At 43.9% G+C, this 23,698-nt stretch overlaps 1 protein-coding gene across 1 annotated transcript in view; it reads left to right on the top strand.

Annotated features, from left to right (window-relative positions):
- Positions 1 to 9,105: 9,105 nt before the first annotated feature.
- The window catches only part of Niban1 (niban apoptosis regulator 1), a 163,794-nt gene continuing 149,201 nt past the window's right edge, over positions 9,106 to 23,698 (top strand). The window contains exon 1 of the mRNA XM_048431058.3: positions 9,106 to 9,278. Within this exon, the coding sequence (XP_048287015.3) occupies positions 9,224 to 9,278 (55 nt within the window). The 5' untranslated portion in view covers positions 9,106 to 9,223. The remainder of the gene's footprint in view (positions 9,279 to 23,698) is intronic.

The raw sequence follows: 23,698 nt of genomic DNA, 5'->3' as shown, positions 1-23,698 counted from the left end.
ATATAAAAAATTGGCCTTAAATTTCTATCAATAAGGCAAAATTTATACCAATGCAAATTATTCATATCTATATCATATCCCCCTTTAAATGTAAAAGAACACTCATAAACAATATTTGGGAATATGGACATAGTTATTTTTCTCCAAACTGCTTCGTGTTGTATGGGGGCGCTGTTAATCAGGTCTTTCATGGTATATCCTCTTTGCTAGGTTCCTTTCAGTCAGCAGTCAAGCAAGGTAATTTTTTGAGGGTGTTCACAGCAACCTTTCAGGAGGGCGTGGTCTATCATACCATATTGGGATAGAAGCAATCCACAGGGTCTCATCCTCTGTGAAAACAAAAGAAGTTGGAAATATGTGAGCGTGTGTGCTTGTGTGTGCTCACAGGTCATTATTTGTAGAAGGACTTTGAGTCTTTTGGCAAAATTTGAGCCCTAGCTATCTTTAAATCCAAGCTAGAATTGGTTTATAATACAGTCGATAATCAATCAAATGTCTTGGATGAAGGAAAATCACTTTCCAAATGGACTATAAAGAATGACAAATCACTAAGAAAAATAAATGGCCATACACTGTGAGAACTGACCCTTGCTGGCATATGCTGTTGCCAGTCATAGAAAAGGGTGTCCACTTATATTTGTCTTAACCAGTCATATATAAGGATATAATATAGCTGTAGAATGATCTTATCTTGCAAATAAGCACTATTTAAGCCCTATATTTATCAAAACACTCAAGGATGGGAAGAAAGACAGAAATCCACTTCAAAGTTAAACAAAACAACCAACAAAAACCCAGGTAGCTTTATTGTTTCGTAGAACTGGATAAACCCGGATGAAACTAATGAGCCCTCATCAGAATGCCTCTTCTTTCAAGCAGGCGCTCTCTTTCTGGTTGGTGAATACCCATTTGGCAGCTCAGGATTCAGAGCGTTAGCTTAGCAACTTGAGGGGATGCCAGTCTTCCTTAAAACCAACAATCCTGGTCAAGCCCACGATTGGCCTGGGTTAGAAATAGATTAGCATAATACCCGTATGTAAACACTCGGAGCTTACTCGTTCATTCTTCCCTTTCAAATGTTACTCTGGGAGTGAGCTCATTTTAGCTCAATTTTAAGTGGCACGCAATCTGATCAACTAGAACTGTATTTCATATGATAACGTTATAACGTGTGACTTAAGGGAGATAAGTGGTACACCATCGAACAGGAGACAGAATTTAAAGAGGTGTGGATGAAGACAGTTTGATCAGGTATCAGTCATGCCAACTAGGAATAGCTATATTCTTTCCATTCATAAATTTCTGGGCATCTCTTCGCCACTCTTCATCCCATTTGTGAGTGTAACCGTTCACAAGTCTGGTGGGGGGGGATGTGGTCTGCATTACTAAAACCCACTCTATATTTGAAAATCACCACATGGAGAAATTGCGCACAATGCTAGCGCTGCGATAGCCGTCTTCACCTAGACGTTCCAGTCCAGCTGATTCCGTGTGTCCTCCAGGTTCGCCAACCGAGCTTTCTTCCCAGCTCTCCACTTACGCAGGCCAGACTCAAAAGCAGGCAAGGCTCTGTCCAGCAGCTATTGATACCTGACTGCGGTAATTGGTGATTTGTACTATAACGAGCACAGGAAACTGCTCTTTATAAACCGAATTAAAATTGATATAATACCTATACTGTACATGATGAGTACAAGCTTGCACTACTAAATAATAGACTCCGGGAAACTTCGTTCTAGGACAGTAATTCATTTGTGAACTGAGAAAAAAAGAAGCGTTTGTAAGGAACCCACGAGGATATCAAATGACTGTTATACAACTCTAACTGGAGGCGGGTTAGGCGAAACCCCACAGGACTGGTGTTCACGGTTCCTTCGGCCAGGAGGCCCCGCCCAGGCACGGAGTATCATTGGCATCCCAGCAGGTGGCGCTCTTCCCTTTGTGCACTAAACTAAACATCTTCCACCCCCACCCCCCACCCCAAGATGGGTGGAGCTTTCTTAGGTCTTCAGTAGAATCTGGCTACTGGGCAGCAACAAGGCTATAGCTTTCCCAAATGTGCCTGGGCTACTCTGATCTTTTTGGATTTGAAGGTGTATTAGGCAACAAATGTCTCTGGCTTGAGTCATCTTCTCTAACTCTAAACCTTTATTTGCCATGATTCACATTGGAATAAATGTTTCTTAACTAAAAAATAATCCAAGTTTGTTTTTTTCTCTTCTCTTTGGAAACAAGATCTCACTATGTAACCCTAGCTGGGTCTGACCTATGGAGACAAGGCTGGCCTTGAACACCTCTGCCTGAGTGAAGAATTAAAAGTGTATGCTACCACTCACCCATAACAACAAAAAAAGGAAAAAGAGAATAGAAAAACCAGAATTGATACCTCTCTAAAAGCCAGACTTTACACACTCTGGACCCCAATTGAGCACTGTCTGCAGAATATCCATGAGAGGCTGGCTCCCTCCAAAAAGCGTTTAGTCAACTTAGCTTTCTATAGCGTATTCTGAAAACGGCTGTGTATGTGTATGTATGTATACAAACCAATAATATAATATAATAATATAATATGACATAATATATACTAACATATTATATATACAATTACAAATATAAAATTAAAATGTAGGACCCAGTGAGATGGTTTGGTGGGTAAGAGCTCTTGTCATACAAGCCTGGAGACCTGAGATCCTGACTTCAACCCTTGCGTCCATATTTAGGTGGAAGAGAGAACCCACTACACTAAGTTGCCCTCCGACCTCCAAGTAAGTGCTGCGGCACTAGTGCGTACACACACACACATTATGGGTGGCACGGGAGTGTGAACACACATACATGTACACACAATTATAATAAGTAATTTAAAAAATATATATTTACATTTTTCTCCTACTGGTATGGGCTCTCTCTCCAGTCTGTGATGCTGGTCATATAAGTACTGTAACAAACACATGAAGAGAAAGAACCAACATTGGTAAAAACCAAACAGCAGCAGCCACAGAAGCAGCAAGAGCACCTTTCATGGATGTTAGCACATTAGCTTCAGTTAGAGAACACATGCTAGAGAACACACGCTAGCATGATATGTGAAATGTATCACTTATGATATTTGCTTTTCATATAATCTCAACTTAAAGGCCTGCAATACAAACCTTAGAAAACTGGAGTTATGTTGGGCATAGCATATACTTTTCCTTTTTTTAAAATTGAAATCTATTTATTTATTTATTTATTTATTGGTATGTCGAGACAGGGTTTCTCTGTGTTGCTTTGGAGCCTGTCCTGAAACTAGCTTTTGTAGAACAGGCTGGCCTCGAACTCATAGAGATCCACCTGCCTCTGCTTCCCGAGTGCGTGTGCCACCACCACCCAGCTGAAAATAATTTTTTTTTATACAATACATTTTGATCATGGTTTCCCCGCCCTCATTTCCTCCTAGATCCTCCCCATCTCCCTATCCATCCAGTTAGTCAAGTTCTTTCTCGTTCTTTTTAGAAAGCCAAAAAAAGCAAGTAAAAGACACAAAAACCATAAAATAACAATAAGCACACAAAGAAAAGCATAAGAAACACACACGCATAAACACAAAACTCACGAAAACACAAAACTGAAAACATAATATACAAACAAAAGAGCTGTAAGATAAAAAATGCCCAGACAAAGCAACATGAGACCAAAAAATGTACAAAAATATTACTGAGTTTGCTTTTGTTGAGCAGGGGCCACCCCCAAGTGTGTTTTGTGTAGCCAGAGAGAGACTCTATTGGAGAAGACTAATTTTTCCTTTGCAAATGGTTGTCAGTTAGAGAGAGCTTCTTGGTTAAGGATGGGAGCTCGTGTCTCCCTCCCCTTCTCAGTGCTCCAACCTCGTCTACCTTGGATCTGTGCAAGCCCTGTGCATGCTGCCACAGTCTTTGTGAGTTCATCTGGTAGCACACACTTCCAGTACCAGAGGCTGGAGGGAAGAGGTGGGAGGATCAGGAATTCAAGGCCATCCTTGTTTAGTAGTTTTGAGGCCAGCCTGGGCTGCTAAAGAGTGTCTCAAAAAAAATCCAAAACAACCAACACTCAGGAGGCAGAGGCAGGCGGATCTCTGAGTTCAATGCCAGCCTGGTCTACAGAGTCAGTTACAGGAAAGCCAGGGCTACACGGAGAAACCTGTCTCAAAAACAACAACAACAACAACAACAAAAACCCAAATAAACAAGCAGCACATACCACATACTCCCAAACTTAAATCCAAAACAAAAAATAAAGTAAAACAACGCCCAAACAAATACACATGAAGGAAGAGAGATAACCGGAGTTATTTCCCCAAACCACAAAGCAAGTTAGTACAAGAATAAGGACAGAACCAGTTTTATTTTTCCACCCTGAAGCTTATGCCCTGATAGAAGAAATTAACTCATTTCAACAAACTCTAAGGCCTCAGAGAAGTAGAGGAATGCTGTAAAAAAAACTCATAAAGTGAGTTCCAATAGCCAATTCATTTTGTATAAAACCCCACAAGCCACATACTCTAAGAGGTTAGATGCTGGACATTACGTAAAAAGAAAAGATAAAAAGATGACTGTTGAGGAAACACGAACGGTGCCAGAGACAGACTTAATTAATTGACAGGTCTGCCTACGGTGAGCCCAGTGTTCGAAGGAGAAAATTCAACAAAAAAAACCACAGGAAAATATGTTTCAATAAGAAGACGCTTAACTGGCAGGATGTGTTATAGCAAGAGGACTGGTGCTGTTACTGCTTAAGTCACGACCCTTCCAAACTCACAAGAAGGATCACAGATGGCTAGAAAGTCCATGGGGGGGGGGGATTCAAGTCTCGCTGCTAGGAACGTCAAATCTGAACAACAGAGTATCATCCTCATTTGGATGCCTAAACTGAGAAATACTGAGAAGACTAATGACTGATAAAATACTAAACACTATGAAAATCTGTAATGTGATGGAGGCCTGGGGAAAGAGGCACACGCACAACTGCTGGTGGGTGGCTGAATTATGCACCATTTATACAGTGAAATACCGCTGATCCGGAGCTAGATATTGATTTAGTAGAAATATTCTGATTAAAATTATGACAAAAATAGATAAAATTATGTATTAAAGCACCATTTCACTCAAATAAATAACTATTGTAAGTTATATACAATTAAAAATCATAACTGCACATACATTCATAATCTGTAAATCTGTAAGAATTTACATCAAGCTGATAATTGGGTTTATGCAAAGATACTGATACTGTCTTGTGTGATCTTTATCCTCTCTTTTAATTTAATGATGTCATTTAATTTTTTTGTAGTAAAACCTAGGTTACTTACAGAAACAAACAAAGTCAAGTTTTAGGACAAAAGCGCCAGCACAGGGTTTAAAAAGATGGACTGTAGAATCAGATAACCCTGAACACACAGGCAACCTTAGTGACGCACCTAACTGTTAGCCTCACTGCAGAGATGGTAATAAAAATAGTACTTCCTTCAGTGGGCTTATGAAGATTAAATCGCATCGCTGGTGTGGTACTTCATGTACTTAGCAATCATGTAACGACAGAGTTCCAGCTCCAATTTCACCCCGCAAGCAATTAATTACATGGCCCAATAACGGAGCCCTCTATCTTGAATGGGAACACAGAAAACAAGGGGTTCATAGTTCCATGACATGCAAGGAAATCTCCAGCACACAAGCTTTAATAGTATTAAATATAGGCTAGGCAGTGGTGGCATGTGTCTTTAACCCAGAGCGCAGGAGGCAGAGGCAGGTGAATCTCTGCAAGACTGAGGCCAAGTCTGGACTACAGAGCGAGTTCTAGGTCAGCCAGCGTCACACTGAGAAACCCTGTCTCAAAATCTGCCTCCCAAGAGTATTAAATACTTATTAAAATCTTGTCTTCTTTAAAAGGATAATCCAGGGGGCTGGAGAGATGGCTCAGTGGTTAAGAGCATTGCCTGCTCTTCCAAAGGTCTTGAATTCAATTCCCAGCAACCATATGGTGGCTCACAACCATCTGTAATGAGATCTGGTGCCCTCTCTGGCCTGCAGGCAGATATTGAATGCATAATAAATGAATAAATATTTTTTTTAAAAAAAGGATAATCCAAATATGTGAATTTCATAGTATATGAATTATATCTTAGTGAACATGTGAATCATTTAAGGTGGTGATATTGATCTGAGAGAGGTGGCCTTAAAAATATTTCAAAGCAAAATGCACTGATGCTGGCAGAAACTAACATCACACAGGGGATGTCTAAACTAGCTGGTTTGAGTTGTATGAAATTGAATTGGGTTCATAAAGTTATTGAATTGCTTGGAGACTCATTTTAATGTGTAATTAACAAAATGATGCTCACACAAGATTTGCAAATATTAAATACTATGACTGAAATTAAAAAAACAAAAAGAATTCTGGGGTCAGCTAGATGGCTTGGTGGGCAAAGGGGCCAAGTTTGGTGACCTGAGTTCAACTTCTGGGATGACACGGTAGACCCGGAGAGAACTAACTCTGGCAAGTTGTCTTCCATGCTCACGTGACCACTGTGTTGCGTATGTTCCCCACCTGAGGGAAATAAAAAAGATTAAAATAATGAATTTCTTATTTTTTCCTATAAACCATTAAGAGAGATTATCTTTGTTTTTGGGAAGGAGGGCAGAAAACATCTTTTTTTTCTGATGCAGCGTGAATGATCTGAAGGTCAATTAAAATTCTAGAAATGGCCAGGAGGTGATAGCACACATCTTTAACCCTGCACTCAGGAGGAAGGGGCAGAAATGCGCTTCGTTTCCAGTCTTGCTCTTGTGATAACAAACCCAGCATCCACCCACTGCCCTCTTACTATGTTCCTTGGGATACGTTAAGTGCTTCAAGACCCACAAAAACTTGATTTTGACAATGGTCCATAAGGTAAGTATAACTATCTCCATATAACCGCTGAAGAAACCCAACATAGGGATGTTCCCCAAATGTCCATGTATTTGAAACCTTAGTCCTCAGCCCGTGGTGCTGTAGGAGGATGGGAACTGTTAGGAACTAGAGTCTTGTGAAGGGAAGTTAGGTCGTTGGAAGTGTGTTTTTGAATGAGATACTAAGACACCACCGCCCCCCCCCCCCCGCCCACGCATTCCCACCTGCTGTGAGGTGAGCAGCAACCCTGTTACATGTTCCTGCCATGATGTGTTGAGCCAGGTGCCAGGGGTGTGTTTGTAGTAAGGAAACGGGATAGGAGAATTAATTGTAGGTTCCAGGCCAGCCTGGATTTTCTAAACCTTGTCTTAAAAAAACAAGGAGGAGATGGGGTAGAATAACCCCCAAATAAATTATAACAAGAAAGAAAACCACCTCATGACCTACTGTTCTGACACAAGCTTGCAGGCCATGTGATCGCTGGCCTTGGGCTGAACCTCTGAACTGCGGGCAGGCGGGAGAGACACTAATTCTGATAAGCCGATTATCCTCAGCATTTTTTCAGAGTGAGAAAAGGAGGTTTCCACAAGGCAGGAGTTAGGCAAGCTGACCAGGTCACATGACCAGTCAGGGAGTCAAAGCTGAATTTGCCAGTTCAGGACTGGCGATTCGGCTCCACACAAATCTTTCCACCTGGGAATGTATGACAGAGCGAAGAGAGATAAATCCGAATTATCCCTTGTTTCTCCAACGCAGATAAACTATACTAACAGAGACAAACTAAACCTGCTTTGGGCAGGAGATCCCAGTCGGCTGTGCTCAAAATAGAACAGAATTCTGAGGTGTAATTGGATCAATTTACGTAACAGAAGGAATTAGTACGGCTCAGAAAAAAATATACTTCAAGAGTCAGTCAGAATATTTTAAAAAGATATTCTTTTACGTGTATAGGTGTTTTGTCTGCATGTCTGTCTATCTACCACATGCATGCCATCCTTTCAAGACAGGATTTCTCTGTGTATTTCTTCTGGCCCCTGGCTGTCCTGGAACTTGCCCAGTAAACCAGGTTGATCTCCACCTGCCTCTGCCTTCCAAGTGCTGGGATTAAGTGCACTCCACGTAGCCCAAGTTAGTCTCCAAATCTCTGTGTAGCCCACTCCTCCTGCATTTCCTTCCCAAAGTGCTGGGACTACAGGCGTGCACTGCCACACCTTGTTTCTGAGATGATGAGACTTAAACCCAGAGCTTCCAGAATGCTAGGCCAGTGCTCTACTCCCTAGCCCAGGGGTGTTAGCAGTTCGGAGTTGACTGGAAGGAAATGTAGCAGCCAGAGAGTAACACACGAGGTTCTCCTTGGCGAAATGAGGACAGGGGGAAGATGTAAGAATCTGCAGGACATTGGACATACTTTGATGTATGCAGGGCGTGTGAGTTGTGAGAAACATTTGCGGTCACTTTCTGGAGAACTGGCTTAAAGTTCTCTTCAGGCTTCCTTAAGTTGGTAGGAATTGCTAAAAATCTGACCACTAAGAACAGAAAGAAACCAGGGCGACCCCTCTGCCCAGGCTGATCTTGAAGTTGCCAAGCCGAAGAGTAGGTGCCGGAAAAGGAACACTGCGGTCTCCTACCAGCTATTTCCCATCTGGTAAGATGAGACCCTCAAGGACAGGTCCGTGAGTCCCAGGCAGACCTTAGAGTGTACGGAATCCACTTGGTGTTTGCTAGACTTTTCCATTGCTCTCCCCAGCTCTCCGTTCACTTCCCAACTCCTAAGTTCAACTTCTTGGTTGCAGGAAGGTATGGCTCCTCCAAGCTTCCCATACTTCCGGGCAAGGGAATTCCCGGGGGGTGGGGGGGAGTTGAAAACCGGTTCGGGACAGGTGGCTGGAGAACAGGAAGGCAAATGGGCTTTTGATCTCCTCCTTGTGGGACAGAGGTAATGAAGCTTCCAGCTGGCGGAGGTTTACTGTCACCTGGAAGTGACGATCTACTCTCTCTACTCTCTCCATGGTGTGTCTGGGCTGTCCCCAAACTGGTGAAAAGTCAGCCAAGAGGATGGAAGTCCTTTTTCGGTCCCCGGAGCTCCTTGGATAGCCCCCGGGGCACAACAGCACCGCGAGGGCGGGAAGACAGCTCCCGGGCCAGCCCACACATCTTCTGAGGGCGCGGACCTGGAGGAGGAGGCGCCCGCGCCGGCGACGCCTCTCGAGGAAGTTGGCCCTTTAATTATAGCGCCAGTTCCCTGTCGCATCCACCTTCAGCAGCTAGCAGCAGACAGCCGGTGTCAGTTCCCTACCTCGCGTGCGGCACTGCGGCCATGGGCGGCTCGGCCTCCAGCCAGTTGGACGAGGGCAAGTGCGCCTACATCCGAGGTACGATTGCCCCTCCGGGGCTGCATAGAGCCGGGGCTAGCCTAATCACCTTTAGGGCAGCGCATTGCCAGGGCTACCCTGGTCACTTGCGCACCGGTCCCCCAAGCGAGCGCGGGCTAGCTGGTGCCACTCGCGGGCTTTGGGCACCTAGACACGTACTCGCCTCCCGGAGCCCGGTGTCCTGTGTTTCAAGCACCCGCGCGGCTCGGGTGGGGAGGAGACTCTGGATGCGGTGATACGGGATGCGCCAGGATGCACCAGAGGCAAGTTCTCTCAGCAAGGCTGGGGAGGACTCTGTCGTTGTCCCTACTCTCCCGCCTCATCCCAGCCTCTCCAGCCCCTCAGGATCTGTTCTTTCCCTGGTGGGGAAACATCTCTCTTGCTTGTGCTTGGCTTTGAGTGGTTTCTAAAAGTGGCCGCAGAGGTTGCTGGGGATATCCCCTCGAGTTTAGAGATTTCCTTGTGTGTGTGTGTGGTGGGGGGTGAGGTGGGGTGGGGGGGGATTCCTGGCCTGTCGAGCAGAATTTCCCTCTGGGTCATACTGGCCGGGTTTTGTAAAGTGCAGCGCAGGCCACACCTCTCCCGAACTTCACACCAATTGCAGGGCGATTTCATCAGAAACAGAAAGGATGAAGTCGTCACCTTTTCAGGTTGGATGGTTCCTTTCTTTCCCCAGAGAGGGAGGAAAGCAAAAGGGGAAGCTTGGCGTGTTTTGCAACCGTTGTTAAAATTGTAGATGGGGAGAAACTCGTCTTTTTAGGAGATCTTGAGATACGGAGGAGTGACTTAGTCAAGAGAGGCAGGCAGAAGAAACCAAAACCAAACCGAACAGAAACTGCAGGAAGCCTCGATTCCGTATCTTTTTGGTGTGTTTGGCTCCCGCTCCGCCCACCCCAGTCTTGCCCTCAGCCACCTCTAGCTTGTAAATATGAGTCCCATTCCTGGCTTCCAAGGTGCCATATTTGAAAATATGTACTCGACTCCAAGTTTTACTGTAACTCTTTAAAAGAAACAGTGAGGTTTTTCTTGATGCCCCTTTTCTGGACCTTGAGGTTATGCCTATATAGAAAGCATTTACCCATTTCTTTAGCCATATTTGTTCTCAGTCATGGCAGTTCAAAACATTTTTAAAGGATACCATACAAAGGCACACGAAGGGCCGAGGCTATAATTGATTATCCAGATTCTTGCTTCTGTACTTCGACGTAGAGAATCATCCGCAACTGACAATGTCGGGAGATAAAACTTAGTCACTTGTCCCTCTGTGGAAGATAGAAATGATGGATGCTTTACTTAGCTAAAGACTAAGCCAGCCTTACCCCTAGAATTGTTATTTGCTTTTTCCCCCCAGTACAGGGCTCAGAGATGTCACAACACTAACAAGGGGCTTACATTCACCTGTGAGCCGAATCGTGTCCATGGGGTTCATAAGATGTTTCACTACATAGTTAGAAGCACTTAAAGTCAATGCCTAGACTTCTCTGGGTAGCAGGACCCTGCCAGGACCCTTGGCAAGGTCGGAGATGAGCTAGTTTACACACTTCAAGGTTGGGACCTTGTGCCTGCTGCAAGCTTTGTACTCAAGTGAGGAAAAGTGTCACCCTCTTTATCAAAATCAATGTGCGACACACACACAATGAACATATTTAAGCGCGTAAAACCACAGTCATTACATCCCCTGCCAGTGTTTCGCTCTTCGGAAGAGGCTTTGGAAGAAGGCTCTCATGGTGTGTGTACTGGGGAGGGCAGACAAGAGTTAAAATACCTCTGGGGATAATGAGCCTGTGCTTCCTGAGACAGCACTGCTCACACCAGAAGGGAAAAGAGCCTTGGAAAAATCGCTGGGAATTGTTCCTCATGAGCAAACGAAGATCACAAGGCTCTGATTTCCCGGCGGTTTCGAAGCTTCAGGTCCCTGAAGAAAACCATAACCCTACATTCATTTCTCTGCCTACCCTTTAGCCCATGAATATCCGCAAGCTTTGATTTAATTGTAAGTAAAACAATTGGGAGGACTGAAGGTCGAGTTTAAATACCGTTTTATGATCTGCTCCTCATAAAGTGGCCGCAGTGAACCATGGATTTGAAAGCTTCTGTTGCTGAGGCTGTAACTTGTTTTGAACCTGGGTATGCTTTGCCAGGGCACTGAATAACTAGTCTATACATTTGAAGCGCTGCTAAGTTGGTATCTGTTTGAAGCGGCTGTACTTCGAGAATACCAGCACTCTCTAGCGCTCTGTCTGCACTGACTTCCAGGCCAGCCGTCAGTAAAGCTACTGAGTTGGATTCTTATAATCTGAGTTCGAGGCCAGCCTGGTCTACAGAGCGAGTTCCAGGATAGACAGGGCTACATAGGGAAACCTTGTCTTTGAAAACCAAAGAGAAAAAAGAAAAATAAAAAAAAAGAATCCACTTGTTGAAAGAGAGAACTGACTTCTACACACTGTGGTACGCATGTTCCCTTCCACAAACACACAAATGTAATACAACCCTTAAAAGAAGGTCTGGCGAAATGGCTGGGCAGATGGACACACTCGCTGCTAAACCTGGTAGCCTGGATTCAATTCACATGGTAGGAGGAGAGAGACAGCTCCTACAGAACGCCCTTTAGCCTTCTCACTCCGTGGTGACATTACACACTCCCTCCTTCACAAAGAATAATCAACTACAGCAAGCTAAAACTACTATGGCACTTTGAAAGAATGAAAAAGGAAGCAAACCTGAGCTCCTCCACACAGGGTATCCTTAGAGGACTGTGTAAGAAAGTCCTGGAGGAGACGGTGCAGCATGGGTTTGGTGGGCGCATGTGGGCCTGCTACCAGCAAGTAGTTAAGGAAACTGTTTCTGACCTACTTAGGGCCCACAAGACGGCTTCAGTGGTTAAAGGTGCCTGCCACCCACCTGATGACTGAGTGGAGGAAATAGTTCAGCAAGTGCTTCAGGAAACTGTTCTTCAGATGGGTGCTGTGATGCCCGTGTGAAGTGCTAGCACACAAGAGGTGAAGGCAGGAGCAGCAAGAGTTCAAAGCCAGGCTCGGCTGAATGAGGAGAGGGAGGGGGAAGAGAGAGAGAGAGAGAAAGAGATCTTTTCCTGAGCTCACTGTCAGTGACAGCCTGAGAAGGAAGGGCTCAATGCCTTTTTTTTTTTTTAAAATAGTCATTAATGAATTGATGCCTTTAATGAGTTTCAGGTTGATTTTTAAGATTTAGGTATATGTCTGTGTATCTTTGTGGGTTTATGTGTACCATGTATGTGTGGGTGCCCCTGGAGGCCAGAAGAGAGCAGTAGTCCCCCCCTCCCCCACCAGAAATGGACTTCCAGGTAGTTGTGAGCACCTGATTTGGATGCTGGGAACTGAACCTGGTCCTCTGCATGAGCTACATCACCAAAGCCTGCCCTGGCATAGGTGACAGCTCAGAATATCGGGCAATCTGGAGCACGCTGCACAGCCTGTAGGCAGCTCAGCAGGTTGGAGAGTGTCCTTTCCAGGAGACTGTTGGTGTGAATCTCTTCTAGTCAGCTTGGCGGTCTCCGTTTCTTCCAGGCAGTTGAGGGAGTCTGTGCTTCTTCCAGGCTGCTGGACTTGGCTAGCAGAGTCTTCTGTGCAGCTTGCTTTGTCTCAGAGTGACTCTCGGCAGTCTTTACTGCTTGTTTATACACTCTTGTTGAGGGAGGGACCTCGTGAAGCTGGTCAGTTTCAGGGATTTCCTGAAGCTATCTTGAATTGTTTGCTTCCTGTCTTAAGGTGCTTCCTTGTAGAATGATACATTTTACCTCTCCCTAGAACATCCTGTTGTTTTTACCTCCTTGTAAAAATCCTGTCCTAAAATACCCTGCTGCTCTACTCTATCTTTATGTCTATGTCTGAAGAAGTTTTTCTCTGGCCACTGGTTGTGGGAGCACAGTCTATTCCTGGTACACCAGCTGGTTTTTTGGAACCCATTCCCTATGGTAGGATGCCTTGCTCAGCCCTCAGATAATGTGCCAGACTTTGTTACCTCCTCATGGGAGGCCTTAGCCTTTCAGAGGAGTGGATGGGGGTGAGTTGTTGGGAGGAGGGGGAGCAGGAGAAGGGGAGGGAAGGAGAACTGTAATTGGAATGTAAAATGATTAAAAAATTAAAAAAAATTCCCTCCAAGATGGAAGGTTTTAACCTCGAGGAAATTACTACTCAACAATAAGACCCCATCTCAAAAGAGCCAAGAAGAGATGAGAAAGATTGCTAGTAATCTCCTAATAGTGCTTTCCCTTCTGTCTCCAACAGCGGGACATGCAGTTTTTAAGCGCCCACATGAGCCCTCATAATAAGGATATTCCCAGCCTCCTTTGCATCGAGATGGGGATATGCTGCTGACTTTTATCTAAGTAAAAGTGTCACATCGTTCAAGGAGGTTACTGGTCTAGACAGAGGTCAAAGTGGACAGGAATGATTTTTTTTTTGTCCTGTCCTTAATGCTGTCTGGATCAGCCAATTTGGACAATGACTTACTCTTTTAAGGAATCTATACAGAGCAGAGTTGAGGGATGAAAGCAGCCTCAGTTCCTGTGGGATTCACATAAGTAGAACCTCCATAAGAACCCTGGGACTAATTTCCTTTGGACTTTAATAAGAGACAAATCAACTGTGTCTTATATAAGCCAGTGTTATTTGTGGAATTGCTATTGTACATGGAGAAGCCTTATTTTAATGTATATAAATGTGTCTGTTATCTGTGGCCCAGTGTATCCAAGCCATTTGGGTTCCTTTAAGAAAAATTCGTGGAAAGACGGTAGAGAATGGTAATCAGTGTTTCATTGGTATTAGCCTTAGGGCAGCCTGCCTCTGCCTCCCCAGTGCTGCCATTAAAGCTACACCACTGCCCTGGGGCGGTGCTCACCCCTAACCCCTGAGCCATCTCTCTCTCCCCAACCTGGATCAGCCTCTTTCTAGGAGAGGAGGGAATTGCAGTTCCCAGCAAAGAATAGAGAGGGAGAACAAAAAGAAGGGGAAGGTCCAATATAAATTTATTCTGGTCTATAAAAATACTATTCACACACACACACACATACACACACACACACACACAACCTTATATATCTTTAGCAGCTACTGATGAAGCGAATAGAAATTTGAAAGAGCATTAGTTACCGAAGACTGGGAATTTCCATCCAGTGTCACTAATTACCTTCTGCTTCTACCCATCTTTATGAATGGAAACGAAGACACTGGGAATGAAAGATGAAAGACTAGCTTTAAGAAACCCCAAATCCACTGGGTAGTAGTGGCACACACCTTTAACCCCGGCACTCAGGAGGCAGAGGCAGGAGGATCTCTGTGTGTTCGAGGCCAGTCTGGTCCACAGAGCGAATTTCAGGAGAGTCAAGGCTACTCGAGACATCTGTATCAAAGAACCAAAAAAAAAAAAAATCTCAAATCTAATGTTCAAAATCAGAAAAGATTTTATGACTTGAGATGATTTGAGAAGGGTTTATTTGGGATTCAGTAAAATCTTTACTGTTCCCCATGAATTCTAACATGAGCCTTGAACTGCTTAGAGCACATGCTGACTCAAGACCTGATCTATGGCTGGTAAGATGCCTCACCTGGTGAAGGGGCTTGAGGACATGAGTTCAGTCCCCAGGCCCACATGGTGGAAGGAGAGACGTCCTCAAATTGTCTTCTGACACCCGAGACGATGCCGCACCAGCTGCATCCACATGGCGCTCATGCACACTGACATAAATACATCACTTTAAGGCCTGGTCTTTTTTTAGTTATTTTTTTTTCAAGGCAGGGTTTCTCTCTGTAGCCCTGGCTGTCCTAGAACTCATTTAGTAGACCAGGCTGGCCTTGAACTCACAGAGATCCGTAAGTCCTTGTCTTAATAAAACATTTCCCTTTATGTAGACATCGATTATGAGAGGACCACACGAAGAAGGGTTTCTAGTAGCCATAACTAACAAGATGGCAATACCATTTTTTATTATTTGATTGTTTCTATATTAAGTCAGGGTTTCATGTATTCAGGCTGGCTTTGCACTCTGCGTCTGTAGATGACTTAAACTCCTGGTCCTGCCTCCACCTGCCAAGTGCTGGGACTACAGGTGTTCCCTCCAGGCCCGGTTTGTGAGGTGCTGTGGGTGGAACCCAGAGCGCCCTGAATGCCAGGAAAGGACTCAGGCAACTGAGCTCCATCCCCAGCCCCCATTCTTTGATTTTTCCTGAGAACTGTGAACGGATGGTAGTTTTACTCAATTGTAATCTTTGGAAGCATCTGACTGAGCCCACAGGTGGGAAATGCAGCAGAAGGAGCACACGTTTAGCAGGAACTTAGAACTTAATTGAAATATACATACTGTGAAACTTCATAAAATATGCAGTGTGAATTATGGCGGTGAATTTTAATCTCCTAAACAGAAACTTTGATTACTTTGCTGTTAGCAAAGTGAGGTATTGTCACCCTAAGAAGTGAAGTGCGTGCGACAACAATATGCAATGGGAGATGGATGAGGAGAATGGAGGAGAATGGACAGGAAGGCAAGAATAAAGCACAGTTCATCTGGTGTAGTCTGTTGAAGGCCTTTTTAGAAAGCATAGGACATGAAGGCTAACATTCTCATAGTTTTAAACTAAAATGCAGCATACACAGACACACAGACGCAAGACACACACACACACACACAGAGACCCACACATGCACACACGGGCACACATACACACATGCACATGCAGACACAATACACACATGCATATGCACAGACACACACACACAGGCACACACACATATACACACGCAAGTGCTCACACAAATGCAATACAGATTTTGTTCTCTGAAACTGGGAAATGCATTTAAAAGAGAAAAACAGCACATTTCTGCCAATAGGAAGAATGTGAGCCAGCTTTTGAAAGTGCCCTCTCTTTGGTACTGCGTGGTTTTTCTCACTTAGGAAAAACAAAAGGTTTAGCAAGACGAAAGCAATTAATTCTGTTTTGCAAACTGCCAGGACATGAAGAAGCTTATATTTCTTGCTTGATGTATGGAATGAGTCTATGAGGTCAGAATTAAAGAATAGGGTTTTTTTTTTTTAAAAGGTTTGAAGGAATTTTGGAAGAAAAGCCTATTTCTCTTTGCCAAGCCACGTGGACATTTATTTCCCTTTCCTTCTTAAACACTATTTTTATTTTAAAATAAAACACAGATGTAGAAAACCACACAGAGCAGATGCCGAGCTCAGCAAATCATTGTAAGTCACATGCTTGCAGCCATCACCCAGGTTGGAGGAAGGACCACACTGGCCACTGCAGAAGTCTCCGTGTGCCCCTGTCTCTCCAGAAGCAGCCACCACTATCTTCAGCTGACTGTTGCCCCCCCCCCCACAACACAGTATTAAAGATACTGGCACTTATATGTATTTGCTTACAATTCTGCTATCTCAACTTGATCCAGCTAGGTGATTCTGGTTATCTTCATAGGTGGTTATTCTTGTGGCTTCGGTTATCAGGCATGTCAGCTGGTGATTGGCGCACGTGAGGAGTTCTTTCTCTCTAGGTACGTTCCTATGCGGTCACTTCAGCAGAGTACCAGACTTTTAAAATAATAAACCAGAGGGGGCTGGAGAGATGGCTCAGTGGTTAAGAGCATTGCCTGCTCTTCCAAAGGTCTTGAGTTCAATTCCCAGCAACCACATGGTGGCTCACAACCATCTGTAATGAGATCTGGTGCCCTCTCTGGCCTGCAGGCACACATGTAGGCAGATATTGTATGCATAATAAATGAATAAATATTTAAAAAAATAATAATAAACCAGAGTTTTCTAGAACCCACGAGGCCCTAGAAGCTGCTAGGACTTCTCATGGTGTGTTAGGGTTCTCTAGAGGAACAGAACTTCTAGTGTCTGTCTGTCTGTCTGTCTGTCTGTCTATCTGTCTATCTGTCTATCTATCTATCTATCAATCAATCTATCAATCATCATCATCTAAAGGGAATTTATTGGAATGACTAACAGGGTATTTTCCAGCTAGCCCAACAATGACTGTCTACCAGTGGAAGTTTCAAGAATCCAGTAGTTGTTCACTCCACAAGGCTGGATGCATCAACTGGTCCAGTATATGCCAGAATCCTGAAGAAGTAGGCTCTTCCCAGTGGAAGCAAGAGCAACCAGGCAAACAGGGAGCAAGTTTCCTTCTTCCCTGCCCTTCATATAGGCTGCCAGCACAAGGTGTGGTCCAGATTCAAGGTGGATTTTCCCTCCTCAAAAGATCTGGATTATAGATGTATCTTCTCACCTCAAAGATCCAAAATAGGATTAATATCTTCTTCAAATGATTTAATTAAGGAAAAGAAAAAACCCTCACAGGTGAACCCAGATGCTTGGGTTTTAATTCATTCTCATCAGTTCAGTCAAGTTGGCACCAAAAATAGCTGTCACATATGGCTGAGGCCTTGCAATGGTGATCTGCATTATTGACTGGATTTAGAATCGCTATGGGAACACATCTCTGAGTGTCTCTGGGTGTTTTTAGGATCGTTCAGTTGAGGAGTGAAGACTCAGCTTGAATGTGGGCCCGATCAAAAGGTAACTTGAGCATCGGTGTTCATCTCTTTGCTCTGTGACTGTGGATGCATTGTGACCAGTTGCTGTTCATAGCTAGACCCTTCTCCTGTGATGTGCTGTATCTCATTATTCTGCTGTATTCTAACGATTAGGGAAGTCTCAGTCACCCTAGATTCCAGGAGGGGCTACATATGGGTTATCTAGGACTGTTCAATCATAGTCTACCAGGCCACTAATATCAGACTCTTCAAATTTTATTTATTTATTTAACATCCTGATTGCATTTCTTCCTCCTTCCTCTCTTCCCATTCCCATTCCTCATCGACTCCCCCCAATCCACTCTTCTGTTTCTGTTCAGAAAGGGGCAGGCCTCCCTTGGGTATCAACAAAGCATGGCATATCAGGTTGTGGTAAGGCTAAGCACCTCCCCTTGTATTAAGGCTGGACAAGGTAATCCAGGATAAGGAATGGGTTCCCAAGAGCCAGCCACAGCATTAGGGACAGCCCTGCTCCCAGTCTTAGGAGTCCCGCAAGTAGACCTAATCTCATATTTTGTAATGACTTTTTCATATTTCCTTGTGGTTTTAATCCCTGTTGTCTTATATACTTAAACATGTCTTCTTTCAAGCCTCTTGTATGCTAATGTTTTCCGCTAAGTCTTTCTTTCCTTGCCAATTATCTGTTTAACAGATGGAGTTTTCCATTGTCTGAAGTTTGTTCATTGTGCAATTCCACACATTCTTCTGTATTTTCTACAACAGAGAGGGGCAATCTCTAGATCAGTCTGAGAGTCAGTCCTGGAGTCAGGCGTACAGACAGACAGCGCTGGCTTCTTCACCGGAAGGCTTGTTGCCGGCATGCGTAGTTGCCTCTCTTTACATAATGCAGGAAGCCATGGTGCTCATTGCCAGGACTCATTAATTCATGGAGGCTGCAAAGTTTTCAAGTCTGTCTTCTAACAGACTTCACTGACAGCCCCCGGTCAGAGCAAGTCACACATTCCTTCCTAAGTCATCGCTGGCCAAGAGTGTTGAATTAGCATGGCTGTCTAACCCGGTCAAACAAGAACATTCCTGGCTTAGTGCTTGGCTAAAGCCCATGGTGAGCAGTGTGGTCATGGGATTCCTGAACAAAATCAGGTGGAGGTACAAGAAGGAAGTGGTAATTGGGTAGGTAAATAAGATTACCTGTAGCACAATTAATAGAAACCCAGAGACAGATATTGGGGTTCAACCAGAAGGTCAGAAAAGCAAAACAGCCAGCCATTGGCTCTTACATCTACCTCAGTCTGAAATGGCGATCCTGTCTCCAGAAATCTCAGAATGAGACTGTGTCTGAGAGCTGTCTCATCCTGTTTTATATTTCTTTCTAGGGCTGGGATTAAAGGCATGCACCACTACTGCTCAGTTTCTATGGCAAACTAGTGTGGCTACGGGATTAGAGGTGTGTGTCACCACTGCCTGGTCTGTAAGGCTTCCTATTGTGGCTGTCTTATCTTACGCTCTGATCTTCAGGCAAATTTTATTTATTAAAATACCAATGAAATTTCACTACAATTACCCATTTGATAAAGGTCAGGAAAGGAATAAAAGGGGCTTATGACAGGATCCAGGATAGTAAGGGAAGAGGTGTGTGTTAGATGGGGTTTTTAAGAACAGCATAGCTGCTGACTGCCAGAAAACTAGGCAAGAGCCTGTGGGGTTCCCATAGGACAGGAAGAAGGGGAGGAGCTTGCGGGGGCTGAGGAAGGGTGGTGTGCTGGTGTGTTTAGATAGTGAGAAGTGGGAGAGACTTGATGGGAGGGAGGTCCTGCTCACAGTTGCTGCTCTAGCATCACTTGAGTGCATGCACCGGGAAAGCAGGGTCTTGATTTTGCTTCACTGTGACATTTGCAGCCAGTAGGTCAGTGTCTGGGCCATGCTTCTTGACTGTTGAATCTGAGCTCCATGAGAGAAAGAAAGGAGAAACATGAAAAAACTGTAATGACTTTCTACAAAATTGTCCTTGAACTGCCACACACACATCCTGGCTGCCGGGCATGTGCACAAGTGTGAGCTGTCCCTACCCCACACCATACACACGTATAACAAAAGAACTTTAAAACAGAAAGAACTCTTAAAAAATTAAAAAAAAAACCCCGTGATCAAAAATCGATTCTACTGTTTCTTGGATTTTAAAGTTGAAATATTTCAAGTAACAGCACAGATATCAAAAGATAGAAAGGTGAAGAAGACAATATTTAAGAAAGTCAATAAGAATTTTAACATCCGACTACAGAATAAAGAACGTAAAGGAGGCAAGTTACCAAAGACATCATAGAAAGCAGAAGACCATGTGCTTGTGAATTTGTAGGGCCAGACAATTTCTGGGGCAGACAGAGGTAGAGATAGCTCATGTTCCCATCTTGCAAGGGAGAAGGATCATGTAATACAATGGCACTGGACAGAGTCCTTGCTGACAGAAATGAGCCCCGAACCACAGGCCACTCTGGACCGTTGGACCTGTGCTAATGCAAGGTCAAAAGCAAAGTAAAGAAGAATCCAGCTCAGCCTGAATAATTTAACTGGAAGACCGAAAAAAAGCCGGGTTCCTTAGAGGACTCAATCCTTCACCCTTTCAACACATGCCACCTGTGAAGCTCAACATCCATTGGAAAATTGCCAGGCAAATTGAAGAAACGGAAAATGTCCATAACTATAAAACAAGAGAGAGAGAGAGAGACCTGGGATTTCCAGGTGTGATAAATTTAGCAGCAACATTAAGGTAGCAACGAGGAACATGTTCCATATGACAGGAAGACATAAATGCCAAGAGAAGAGAAATGAAAATTAGAAAAGCATACTTTCAGTTGCCAGTATTTTGGAAGACTACAGGACTTCTCTGTTTCTGTTCCCTGTTGGAAGCTCTGGGGAGAACGAAACTGTACCCACCTGCTGGCAGCCTTCTCTGTCCCTCCGCAGAGAACTGAGGGGGCCCTGGGAGGAGCTGTTGAGGACCCAGGGTCGATGTGGGTCTGGTCAGATGAGTGGGATCAGTTGAGAGATGAAGGCAAAACATGAATTCTCTTTGGAAAGGTTGTCATTTATAGTGGTCAGGTCCCCTTGACTCTGGGACTCACACAGGGCATGGAACAATTTCTGTGTTTTGCTCCAAAGAATCCAGAGCGTTTTCCAAATTTGGATTGAATGTGTTTGTTTAAGGAATTATTTCCTATGCAAGTCATGCTGAATGTGTGAGATGATATGTCTGAGTAATTGCCCAAGCAAAGAAACACAGGCTTAGCGTTAGAATAATGATAGATTTTATTAGCAACAATGGCGAATGTGTAGTATCTGCAGTATAAATATTTAAAATGGCTGTGTCGTAGAGAAGGATTAAATAAATAACAAGAATTGAAATGTCCTGTTTAAATTTAAAAGTAAATAAGAATTTTGGAGCATGACTAAGACCTATGCAAACCAAATGAGATGTCACTTCTTAATTAAGAATAACTCTCCATGTGCGGCATGATAATGGCAATAGTAAAAGCGGACATTCATTAAGTGCCTACTATGTGCCCAACAAGTAAATGTTGCAGAGGAAAAGAAATGGGATAGCTAGTAGTCTTCTAGATTTCTGAGACTGTCTTGTAGAAATTTGTTCCTGTGACTTATTCCAGGGTAGAAGTTAAAACATTTACTTTTTGAGCATTTGGTTTTACTTCTCAATTCTAAATGATCTGGTTTTTTTATTTAAACAAATTGTAGATGTGTATGTACATCTGCATGGGCGAGTGTAGTGTGTGTGTACATGGATGTTTGTGTACATGGATGGGTGTCCTATTTTGCTTTTTGTTTCAGTGGTATCATGAGCAAAAGCAACTTGGGGAGGAAAGGATTTATCTCTCACGTGGCTCAATCTCGGGCCTTCACTCAGGGAAGTCGGGGCAGAAACTCAAGGCAGGACCATGGCGGTGGGAACTGAAGCACAGACTATGGAATAGTACTGTTTACTGACCAATTTTCCAATTGCTTGCTCAGACTGCTTCCTTACACAACCGAGGACCACTTACCCAGTGGTGGCACTGCCCACAGTGGGCTGGTCCCTCCTGCGATCAATTAGCAATTAAGAAAATGTCGTACAGACATGCCCCCCAAGCTAATCTGATGGAAGCAATTCCTCAGCTGAGATCCTCTCTTCTTAGGTGACTCTAGTTTGTGTAAACCTAACCAGTCCAAGCACATTGGGTGTCCTTTTTCCATCACTCTCCACCTTATTCCTCGGAGGCAGAGTCTCTCCCTGAACCTGGAGCTTATGTGTCTTTGCCTAGACTGACAACCAGCAAGTCCAGTGAGCCTCTTGTCTCTGCACCCCACTGCTGGAGATTGCAGGGATGCAGGCCCAGCATGTGTATACAAACTCTGGGATTCAGACTCAAGACCTCACATTTGCTCAGCAAGTACTCTTAACCACTGAGGCAGCTCTCCAGCCCCTGCTCTACTATTTTTTGAGATGAATATTTTTACTAGATGGGATGGTAGGTCATAAATAGCTTAATCCAGAAACTAAAATTCACCCAAATGCTAGTAAAACATTGTGAAATTTACAAACAGGTAAAAGAAGAATTTCAAGGTTTTTTTTTTCCTGTAAAGAAAATGATGACATTAATCAACTTCTTCATTATAAAGGAGAATATGTTGGAAGAGCAAGGCACAAATGGCTAGTTAATGGAGCTGCCAAATGTGAAAAGCACACATGACACTCTCCTGAGTACTTGTTGAGCCTGAAGCTGACTATTTTGCAAAGTTTTAGTCTGTGGACCAGATGGACCAGGTTCTCATATATAAAATGGGAGCAGCATCGATGCTGGTGAGATAGAAAGGGGTCTCAGGCAAGGGAGGGGGAGAGAATGGGAGAAAGAAAGAAGAAAGGGAGCAAGGTCAGAAGCAAGGGGAGGATAGAGAAGCGTCACTCCTATGATGGCTGATTCAACCCCAATATGGAATTGCTGGTCTCGAGACTGGAAGGGGAAATCCAAAGCACTTCTGGCCACCCAGCATAAACTGGTTCCTGGCATACCCCTGCAAAGTCTTGGCAGTTCCTACAAAGGTGTCTTCCTAATGCCCTTCCTGCTTTAGGGGAGTGGTTGGTGTTGAACCTTGAGAATAATTACTTAAAAGATTTCTATTTAAACTCTTGTGCCTGATTCTTTCATGGTGAACAAGGAAAGCGGAATACCTTATATACAGTCATTTGTAGTTTCAACAAGCTGTTGAAAGGAATCTAATTAGTACTAATTACAATACTAGAGTGTCCCAACACATTATAATGCCATTGCTTCTGCAGAGCCATTGTGTTAAACACTCAAACATTAATTAGTCTACAGAACAAATGTGTGAGCTAGGTATTATATGGCAGAATGTGAAAGCCAATTATTTATTCTGCAAGGGCCAAATGCCATTACTGATAGGAAAATAAAATTGATTAGCATAATTGTAGGGATGGTAGAACTGAGGAGCAAATTGTATTTATTACATTATATTATTCATTTCCATACTCCTTTATTTTATTTTTTTGAGACAGAATTGCATGCAGCCCATCTTGGCCTCAGATTTACTATATAGCTAACTAAGTTTGACTTTGATCTCTTCCTGCCGCCAGCTCCAGAGTGCTTTAAAGATTCCAGGCATGCACTGCCATGCGAATTCCCTTCTTTCTAGTGCTTGAAGTAGGACCCATGGGGCAGTGACCTGAAACTGTGTTTCATATGGACCTTAGTCGGGATGGGCTCAGAGTGGAAGGAAGCAGCCTCAGGTCTCAGTGGTCCAGTGTGACCAGTTGGATGGAAATTGCCATTCAGGGACAAGCCATCGTTTCACTAGTACAAATGCAACATGGATTCCTT

The sequence above is a fragment of the Myodes glareolus genome, chromosome 5 (genome assembly GCF_982192425.1).
Source record: "Myodes glareolus chromosome 5, mMyoGla1.1, whole genome shotgun sequence".
Taxonomy (NCBI): Eukaryota; Metazoa; Chordata; class Mammalia; order Rodentia; family Cricetidae; genus Myodes; species Myodes glareolus.
This window is presented reverse-complemented; position numbering and strand designations above follow the sequence as displayed.